Source organism: Vicugna pacos, chromosome 18, assembly GCF_048564905.1.
Source record: "Vicugna pacos chromosome 18, VicPac4, whole genome shotgun sequence".
In the NCBI taxonomy this organism is placed as follows: Eukaryota; Metazoa; Chordata; class Mammalia; order Artiodactyla; family Camelidae; genus Vicugna; species Vicugna pacos.
Genome location: NC_133004.1, coordinates 13,304,124 through 13,315,290, shown reverse-complemented (window position 1 = coordinate 13,315,290; position 11,167 = coordinate 13,304,124). Strand labels below are relative to the sequence as shown.

General features: G+C 37.9%; 1 protein-coding gene across 10 annotated transcripts in view; it reads left to right on the top strand.

Annotated features, from left to right (window-relative positions):
* Positions 1-11,167, top strand: part of TNFRSF17 (TNF receptor superfamily member 17) — a 102,773-nt gene that overhangs the window by 35,841 nt on the left and 55,765 nt on the right. For 4 of the 10 annotated variants that reach the window (XM_072942189.1, XM_072942183.1, XM_072942179.1 and 1 more), the window contains 2 exons: positions 8,030-8,174; positions 8,926-9,012. In XM_072942189.1, the coding sequence (XP_072798290.1) occupies positions 8,113-8,174; positions 8,926-9,012 (149 nt within the window). In that variant the 5' untranslated portion in view covers positions 8,030-8,112. Of the gene's footprint in view, positions 1-8,029; positions 8,175-8,925; positions 9,013-11,167 lie in introns of those variants that run through there. The other 6 variants (XM_072942187.1, XM_072942184.1, XM_072942182.1 and 3 more) reach the window with 5 other exon arrangements.

Sequence of the window (11,167 nt, the reverse complement as noted above, 5' to 3'; positions counted from 1 at the left end):
ACCTCTTGAGAATTCTTTCCTTCTCTTTTCACCCTTCCCCTTGCGTTCCCAGCCTCGCAGTCTCCCCTCCCTGTTCGTTCTTTCCACCTTCCTCCTCCCCGGCCCCGGCCAGAATTTGCCCTACATTTCAAAGGCGACGCAGAGCGTCTTTCATATTATGTATTCATTTAGTGGAGGAGATCATAAAACCGTGAGATGTTATAACATAAACTGCAAATGTAGCTCATAAAGCGCTCGGGCCCAGGGTCTGCCGCGGCAGAGAGGATTATAAATTGGAAACTTACAATGACTCACTGTCTGTATGACTAGTCATTTGAAACCTTCACCCAAATTTTTCCATCCCTTTTTCCTCCGGGCCAAGGGCTTTGCAAATTAAACAGAGGATTGCCATATTCCATGATGTATCCAGCTGTACCCAACTAACAGGCTTATTTTTGTGCGTCCAGTTTCACTATGCAGCTTAAGGTGAAGTGGTTTTCTTCTGAATGGTCGGATTTGTTCAGGTTTTCCCATAGTAGTTTATTGACTGCATCTCGCGTTGACAAGTTGCGGTTCCGTAAACATGCAAAAGATAAATACTTAGCTCTAACTGCTTAAAGTAGGAAAATAACATTGCTCTGAGTACCTGTTAGGTGTTCTTGTAATTCACCCTTGTGGAGCCCAAGACGGAAGAAAACCTATTTTTGATATTTTTTCTGCAAAAGTCTAGACAGAGTACCACTAACCTGCTAGAAATTACAGAGTGCAGGTAGGAATACAGAGGATAGGTATTTAACAACCTTGTGTTAAGTTCTGAAATCTAGATCTAGATATGAATTTTACTTTTGAGTATCTATTTTAAAGATAAAAGAGAACTCACCCTGAGGAGATAAATCAAAAACAAAGCTGTCAGTTACCCGCTCCTCCCCTCTTTTTGGTCAGTTACCTTTTTAAAAACAAGTCCAACTCTAAAGTGGTTTGAAATTCTGTTTAATATTAAATTAGCAAATGTGATGGATGCCTTGTTTCTTTAACACATAGCACTTGGAAATTGAGCTCTGTGAGTGTAAAGAAACCAGACACCTCCAATATAACAAGGCTGGCTTTAAGTTTCTCCACAGGACTGTGGTTCATGCTCCCTGAAATTTTCTGGAGATTGATTTTTTTTTTTTTCACATCAGATGATGTATTCCTCTGATTAATACGAAGTTCTGGTTACAGCCTATTGATACAGTTCTCTGAAGACCCCACTGGATCTTTCTTAAGAGTGTCCCACTTTAAAGCTGGTATTAAGTGATTGCCTTCAGAGTTAGAGAATTTACCAATGATTGATGTAAAAATCAGACCTTCTTTTATATATAGGAGACTTGCATTGTTATTGAATGAGATTCACACCAAGAAGAAAACTGTCGAAAATAAAGTGCCTTCTCACTCCACTCAAGATTTGCTCTTCCCAACTTACTCCTAAGAAAGGGTCAACACAAGTTGCTGACTCAAATAGTGAACCACGCTGTCCTCCAATACTTTGTCATTGCATATGGTACTTCAAGATGTATCACCAGGCCGGCACTGAGCAATCACTCTGATAGGTTACTTCTTCACGTCTAATTAAATTAGCAGAGTGTCTTTGTGCCTGGTGCTTTTTCTAGGGACAAAGAAACTGCTAAAACTGCAGCTTTGAAAAGTTGATGTCATTTTAGCTTCCCTGTCTCTGAATAGGATAATTATGGATGTACAGGAAGAAATCCCCTCTATTGGTTTTCAAAAGCCGTGAGGGTTGAGACACAGCTCCAAGCAGGAAAGTAAAAAGCTCTTCTTGATAATTACTGTTGTGCTAAGAATGAGCAACTTGTCGTCAAAATCTTTTATTCAGCTCCTTTATATTGGCAATGCCCAGTATAATGCCTAACACGGGAAGCATGCTTAAATGTTTAAGGAATGAATAGGTGAATCAGTATGGAGTTTGCGTCAATACTGCCCTTTGATACTCATTTAGGGCTGTTGAGGCACAGGACTGTCAACTTTAAGGTAGTTTTCCAAGGACGTCCTGCTATTCCTTGTGATGTGCACACAAGGTTAGCTTGACAACAGCTTTACTTCGCAAAGCTATGCTTGTTCAAGGTCTGAGCTATTTCTGCACAGATAATTCCCATCTTCCAATGCAAATCCCCCCTGCTAATGTTCCTAGTCATCTCTCTCTTCCTCTTTCTCTCTATTTGTTCTCTGTGGTCTTCCCAACCTTCCTTAGTTATTCTGCCTTTCAGCTAAATGAGGGTCTCAGCATTTGCACCTTTTAAGCAACTACACAGTACTTTGGGGTTTTTTTTTAACCTGAGAGTTTATCTTTTATGCTTCCAAGCATGAGACTGATATGAAAACTCATAGCTGTCCCAGGCTTTTAGTGGGTGAAAATGTGTTCACACAAATGGATGCTAATGGAGCAGTCCCATTTCTTAAGATGGTTTCTTCAGAAATACGAGCACGATAGTTGTTCTTTCCAGCATTTTTGCAATACCTCCAAACTGGAAACAATCTAAATGTCCATCAACAGGAAAATGGTTAAATAAGTGGCGGTACATCAATATTACGGAATAACAGGCAGCTATTAAAAGGAGTGAAACATATAACAAATTAGTGAATATAGCAAAAAAGAAGCAAACTCAGATACAGACAACATGTTAGTGGTTACAGGGCAGAGGGCAATGTAGGGGTGGGGAGTGGGAGGTACAAACTATTGAGTGTAAGACAGGCTCAAGGATGTATTGTACAACATGGGGGAATATAGCTAATATTTTATAATAACTATAAATGGACAGTAACCTTTAATAATTGTATTAAATTTTTTTAAAGAAGAGTGAAACAAACTAGATGCCAACATGATGATACATGTATAATATATGGTAAAATAGAGGAAAAAGCTATCTAGAATATGTAGAATATATAGTGGAGCAGTGTACCTAGTACAGGCTTATTTCTGTAAACACAGCTAGCTTTATCCTCTCCCCGGAATGATCTTTTCCTGGATCTTCACCTTTCTAGCTTGCTGTCACTCAGCTCAGATGTTGGGTCCTCAGCTCAGAGACCTCTCCTAGCCTCCTGAACCCTCCACCAACCCACATCACTCTCTACCATCTTACCCCCTTTTATTTTTTTTCGCAGTATTTACCACAACCTGAAATTTTTATTCATTCCCAGGCTTACTGCCCATCTCCTACTAGAAAATTAATTCCATCAGTCTGTCTTCTTCACCATTGCCGTTTCCCATCCCCTACAACATTGCCTGGCTAAGTGCTCAAGAAACATTCAGGAGAGAGGGAAACATGTGTATCTCTCTGCATGTTATAAAGCTTTAAAAAGTGCAGACAGTTACATATTAAACAATTAATGGAAGATATATCTGTAGGGTAGGATTGCATGTGGGGAGGACAGCAGCTGGGAGAAGAAGAAAATTATAATTTTTTACTTGCATTTTTATGTTTGGATTTTCCTACAACCAGAAGATTGGTTTAAACATTTTTTTATTGAGATGAAATTCACATAACATAAAATTGACCATTTTATTTTTTAATTTGCTTTAATGTTTAAATTTTTTATATTGCAGTATAGTTGCTTTACAATGTTTTGTTAGTTTCTGGTGTACAGCATAGTGATTCAGTTGTACATATATATATATTCTTTTTCGTATTCTTTTTCATTATAGCCTATTACGAGCTATAGAATATAGTTCCCTGTGCTACTCAGTAGGACCTTGTTGTTTATTCTGCATGTAGTAGTTTGTATCTGCTAATCCCAAACTCCCAATTTATCCCTCCCCCTCCCTTTCCATTTTGGTAATCAGAAGTTTGTTTTCTATGTCTGTGAGTCAATTTCTATTTTGTAAATAAATTGTTTGTGTAATTTTTTTAGAATCCGCATACAAGTGATATCATATGATATTTGTCTTTCTCTGTCAGACTTACTTCACTTAGTATGATTATCTCTAAGTCCATCCATGTTGCTGCAGATGGGATTATTTCATTTTTTATGGCTGAGTAGTATTCTACTATATAATATATAATATACAATTATTATATATTATGTAATATGTATTATAATAATATATATTACACACACACACACACCCCACATCTTCTTTATCCAATTATCTGTCAATAGACATTTTGGTTGTTTCCATGTCTTGGCTACTGCAAATAGTGCTGCTATGAACATTGGAATACATGTATCTTTTCAATTTGGAGTTTTCTCTGGATGTATGCCCAGGAGTGGGATTGCTGAATCATATGGAAAATTGACCATTTTAAAGTGAACAAATAAGTGGTATTAATGCATTTACAATGTTGTGCAGCCACCACCTCTATCTTGTTGCAAAACATTTTCATCATGGCATAAGGAAACCCATAACTGTTGTGGGAATGATTCCCATGGGAATATGCCCCCCCCCCTTTTTTTTTAGAGAAAGTACTGGGGATTGAACCCAGGACCTCATGAATGTTAAGCATCCGCTCTACCACTTGAGCTATACCCTCCTCTGGGAATATACCCCTTTTGAAAACCTACAATCTCCTTTTAATCTCTAGGCTTTAGCTAGTCTGGTCATTTCACATAAATGGAATCATACAATATATAACCTTTTGTGTCTGGCTTCTCTCACTCAGGATAAAGTTTTCAAAGTTCATCCGTGTTGTAGTATATGTTGGTACTTCGTTCCTGTTTATGGCAGAGTGATATTCCATTGTATGGATGTACCACTTCTTGTTTATCCATTAATTCATTGATGAACAAATTGCTCTTATAACTTAAAGACATTTAAAATAAAAGAAAGTTTAAACAAGTGAAGTCCCAGTAAGGTGCGGAGTCTACTTAATTGTATAGTGGCAATGCCAATTTCCTGGTTTTGATAGTGTACTATGTAGTTATGTAAGAAGTTACCATTGGGGAAAGCTGGGTAATGGGTACATGGGACCTCTTGTAGTATTTTTGCAAATTCTTATGAGCCTATAATTGCTTCAAAATAAAAAGTTAAAAGGTTAAAAACTCTCACACTAGTAAAAAGCCATGTTTTCTGAAACTCTTAGAGTCCACAGATTTTAGCCTCAAATCCCAAGTCTTTACCAAAACATTGTTTTTTCTACCTTCCTTAATTGAACTTCTTTGGGGGTGCAGAGTATAGCTTAAGTGGTAGAGCACATGCTTAGCATACATGAGGTCCTGAATTCAATCCTCAGTACGTCCTCTAAGAATAAACAAACAAACAAACAAACCTAATTACCTCCCCCCACCAAATAAATAAGTAAAAGGACATGCATTAAAAAACTCATTTAAAAAAAACTTGTTTGGGCCAAGGGTAGCATCGGGGCGGGGGATTTTTTTTCACCTTTGAGGATTTTATAACATAAAATATACAAGGAATCACAAACCCTCATATATTGCAAAGATTGTCAATTGTTAACATCTCATGTTGTTTCATGTTTTAAGATCAGAAATAGAACAATTTCAGTGTATTTGCCACCTCTTTTATCCCCATTCCTATTCCACTTTATCCCCTCAAAAAAGGCAGCCACTATTATGTATTTAATATGATCCATCTAATCTATTTAAAGACATATTTATGTACATATACCAGACTAATCAATGAAAGATACATTGTATTATTTCAAAATGTACATATAATATACAAAACCTGTCTTTCACTTCACATATTTATCTTTGAACTTCTATAGAGTAACTCCATCTATGTTAATACATCTTTTTAAAAAATTTTACCCATTTCCCTACTGAGAGACTTTTAGGTTATTTCCAACTTTTTGTTATACTGATAGTACTTGCACAAGTGTCAGGATCCTTTCAGAAGCAAGTTACAGAAATTTCAATTCAAACTAGATTTGACCATAAGGAATGTATTATCTTACATAATTATAAACCCTAAGATAGGACTGACTTGTTAGCCCATTGGTTCAATAGCTGAATGACATCATCAGTGACCTACATCTTTCCATCTGTCTGCTGCCCTGGATGTTGGCTTGATCCTTGGGCTGGTCCTGAGATGGCTGCAGGGTTCCAGATGAGAGAAAGAGTCCCAGATACCACATCCAGAGAAGCAAGAGAGAGCATCTCATCCTGCAGCTGTCTCCTAGGAGTGAGGAAACTTTTCCCTAAAGCCCTCTAGGAGATATCTCCTCCTGTGTCATTGGCCTGGATTGGGTCACCTACCCCTTCTTGAAAAGGAGATATCTCTCTCTTTCTATTGTGGTAAAATGGACATAACATAAAATTTGCCACTTCACCCATTTTTTAGTGTACAGTTCAGTGGCATTAAGTGTGTTCACGTTCTGTGTAACCATCACCACCATCCATCTTCAGAACTTTTTCATCTTCCTGACCCGAGATTCTGGATCCACTAAACAGTAACTCTTTGTTCTCCACTCCTCCAGCCATTGGCAACCACTGTTCTACTTTCTGTCCCTATGACTTTGACTACCCTAGGTGCCTCATACAAGCAGAATCCTATAGTGACGAATGATGTATTTAACTTACCGTAATGTCCTCCAGTTTCATCCCTGTTGTAGCATACACCAGAATTTCCTTCCTTCTTAAGGCTGAATAATATTTCATTGTCTAAATATACTCTAAATATATTACATTTTGTTTATCAGTCAGTAGACACTGGGTTGCCACCAACTTTTGACGATTGTGAATAATGTTGTCATGAACATGAGTGTACAAATACAAGTACCTGCTTAAGTGTCAGCTTTCAGTTCTTTTAGGTATATACTAAAAAGCTGAATTGCAGAATCATATAATTCTATGTTTAATATTTTGAGGAACCAGCATACTTTTTTCCACAGTGGCTGTACCATTTTACATTTTTACCAGCAATACACAAGGGTTTCAGTTTCTTCACATCCTCACCAGAACTTAATGTTCTGTTTTGTTTTGTTTTTTTAATCATCATCATCCTAATGAGCATGAAGTGGTATCTTGCTGTGGGAAGTGGATCTCTTAAACTAGTGATTTGCACTGTTGGTTGTACATTAAAATTGCCTGGGGGAACTTTAAACCCAACCCATCTCTAGATTCTTCTTTTTTTTTTAAACAGGAAATTTATTTTTTATTTTTTATTAAAAATTTTTAAAATTGAGTTGTAGTTCATTTTTTGGAGGGGAAGGAGGGAGGTAATTAAGTTTATTTTTTTATCTTTTTTTAATGGAGGTCCTGGTTTCAGTTCCCAGGACCTTGCAAGTGCTAAGCACACACTCTACCACTGAGCTATATGCCCTCCTGTGTGAAGTGTAGTTGATTTACAATGTTAGTTTCAGGTGTACAGAAAAGTGGTTCAGTTATACATACATATAATTATATATATATATATATATATATATATGTATTTTCTTTTCAGATTCTTTTCAATTATGTTATAATTATATATATATATATATATATATATGTATTTTCTTTTCAGATTCTTTTCAATTATGTTATAAAAAGACATTTCTAGATTCTGATTTAATTTGTCCTGGGTAGGACATGGGCATTGATGCATTTTAAATATATCCCTTATGAGGTCTCTGTGTGAGGCCAAGCTTGAGAACCACTGGTCGAGATATAAATCATCTATCCAAAGCAAAAAATGGATGTTGGGGAATCAATTACAGTGTTCAGTACTACTCAGTACTGAAGTACTGAGTTTTCAGTAGAGTTTTTGTTCTTGTTTACTATAGCTAACTCTGAATTATTCATAGAAATTTAGAACCAGAATAGTATGTCAGACCAGGTAGCAATAATGAACAGAAAATACACTGCTTGCTGCTTAATTTCTTCACCCAGCAAATATTTTGTCAGAATTGGCAACAAACACTGTGGTAAATTGACCAGTTCTGCCCTTTGGCTAGACATTCTCATTTTATGCGGTTTGTTTGTTTTTAACAGCGTTTTGAGATTTAATTCGCATGCCATACAATTCAGCCATTTAAAGTGTACAACTCAGTGGATTTTAGTATATTCACAGTCATGACACCATACCATATGTCATGGTATTTGTTTGTTTTTTAAGTCTAGATTAATGGAAATGCAGTTTGGAATGAAGTGACCTAAGAGCTGACACTGAGCAGAAAAAAAAGCAGGAAAAGAGTCTCAATGAGTCACACATACGTAAACAATTCTTCACAAAGAAGATTGCACTGTGCAAGATTTAAAAGGTAAGAGAAGACTAAATTGACAGCAGATGATGATAATGATGATGATGATGGCGATGATGATGATAAACTCACTAGCCAAAAAACTGGGTTCACCTCTTGGGTGTCAAACCAAAGAGTGGGAGAAGGAAGGATTACTTGTAGCAAGTAAGAACACTGGGGATCTTTCCCAAAGCAGAGTCTCCCCAAACTTCCCCCAACCCAGAAATTGGGGAAGCTTTAAGCCAAGGGTTCATGCACACTCATGAAGGGGCTGGAGCAGAGGAGAATTCAGCATAGAACTGGGGCCAAGGTCCAGAGTCCAAGCTTTAGCTGATTCAAGTCACATCATTAACATCACCTTTCCCTCCTCCAATGGGTGCGGTCCTTCATTCCTGCAGAGCTCAAAGACTGTATCAGATTGTTATGTAAATCTCTTGAGGAGGAGCTAGGACTCTGTATTTTATCACTAAAATATTGTTTCTTGGCTGCTTTTCCTTTATTCCTGCACTCCCTCAGTTCCCTTAAGATTATTAATTACTGAGACCCGTTCAAGGGCAAGCATTGTGGTCACAAAATGGCTTAGACCAAAAATGGCTTCTCTTACGTCAAGAAAGCCATGCCTGGTTCTCTTTCTCCTGGGACCCCCTATGCTATCTGCTTACAATATTGTTAAAACTTGGTGGTGCCAACGTGACCACAATGACTTTGAGCCTGAGAACTCCATCTAAGTCAGCCGATCAGTTCTTGTGCTGAAATCTGGCTTCTTTACCAGCTGCTGTGTGTTAACCGCCTTCCCAATGAATTGCTACAAAAACCAGTTGTTCTGGTTTCTCCAGGAGCTGGAGACAGAGACACTTCTGTAAGTAAGTCTTTTTTGCCCATTCATCTGAAGGAAATGTTTGTATTCAGAGCCCTTAGCTGATTGTAATCCTGGGTGTCCTTCATGACCAACATCCAGGAGGTTTAAAGATTGCTGACCCCCTACCCCGGGGTTCGCTGTAAGTGCGTTTGTCCCCCTGAAGCAGAATGAAACTATGAGGACCACCCTAAGAGCTGCCTGTTTCCTCACCCAGCATGGCCCAACTCTCTCCCTGTGTTAGCAGAGCTTGGCCACTGAAAGGTGTCTGAACAGCAGCAGTCCTCAAGTTCAACTGGCTTATTGATTTACATTTGAAATAGCTGTCTCAGTGCTAATGATTATCTCATTACATCCCCTTTGTGAATGTAAAAGACCCACAATGAAGGGCACAGAGAAAAAGTCTGAATGTAATCAGATGACTCAGAGCTGATTTCTTCTGTGGAAACCAGGCTTCATTATTCCTGAGTTATTAACATATTGCTTATTATGTTTTATACCTAAGAACCCGGCACCGGCAGGTTTCTGCAGACCCCTTGTTGTAGTTACAGGTGGGAAGAGGAAAACTCCAACTAGGTTCAGTAGTTTTAAGCTGCACAGCTAGCCTATTAAATAATGTGTATGTTACACAAATATGTAAAACAGCAATTCTACTTTATTAACAAAAATAATTATTATCTTTAATTTTTTCTTTTCAAAAAATTGGGGTAAAAGATACCTAACAAAATTTACCATTTTAACCACTTTTAATTGTGCAATTCAGTGACATTAAGTACACCCACACTGTTCTGCAACCATTAATCCATCTCCAGACCTTTTTCATCATCCTTAGCAGAAACTTTGTAAACAATAACTCCCTTTCCCCCAGCCCCTGGTAACCTCTATTTTATTTTTTGTCTCTATTAATTTGCTTGTGCTATGTACCTCATATGTGGACTGACACAGTATTTGTCCTTCTGTGTCTGGCTAATTTCACTTAGTATATTTTCAAGGTTCATCCATATTGTATCAGAATCTCATTCCTTTGTAAGGCTGAATAATATTCCACTGTGGGTTTATACCACATTTTGTTTATCCATTCATCTGTTGGTGGACACTTGGTGGTTTCCACCTTTTGACTACTGTGAAGCATACTGCTATGAACATTGGTATGCAAGTATCTTTGAATCCTGACGTTTGATTCTTTGGGGTATATACCCAGAAGTAGAATTGCTGAATGATGTGGTTATTATCTTTCATATAACTTCACAATGTATTTATCTTTAATGTCACAACAGCCCTGAAAGTCTGCTTGTTTTATCTTCATATCAAAGGGAGAAAATGGAAGCTTGGAAAAATTGAATGACTGAGTCTCTGTCCTCTCTGTATTTGCCTAAAAACAGGATATAAATTTGTAAATGTGTTCCCACCCAATCCACCACCAGAAGGACAGCGGTTAATCACTGGAGAACCTTGTCTGCACATAACAAACCTGCCAAAAACTAGCCCTTCTTTACCCTTAGTTCCACATATATTTCCCTTCCCACCACAATTTACTCCCCCTGGAAGCTCCAAGTCCTTTTACTTTATCTTGTCACTTCTCTAAAGATGTACTGTTCTTTTGTTAAGATGCTACTCAAGCCTGAGTTCTTACCACCTCTTTAAGTTACTCATTGCTGATTGCTCCTGTGTGCATGCCTGATGCATGTGCTAATGTACATATTTGTTTTTCTTTTGTCAGTTTTTCTTTGGTCAGCTTCATTGACAGGGCCCTAGCCAGAGAACCTAAGATGGGTAAGAAGAGAAAAGATTTTTTTCCTCCCTTATATTATCAAATAGCAGTCAATTTAGACCCATCACAGAGTCTAGGATGACACTGATGGGTGAAGGTGGAGGTTGGAAGAAAATGAGAGATTCATCCTGTGAATTACATAGCACCAGTTTCATCCTTTTAAATATGTAATTCCTCACTCTTGCAACTCTTGGAACAGAGTTCCCCTCCCTGGCACTGAAAGACTCTGCTCTCAACATACACGGGTCAGTGGTTCTCAGGTTTTTATCACTTTGGATTTACCTACAGGCTTCTCAAGAATGCAGGCTCATGCCCCCAAAGACAGTGGCATAAGATAGTTCATTCTTGGAATAGAAAGAATGTCAGGAAGGGAGTGGGGCAGGAGAA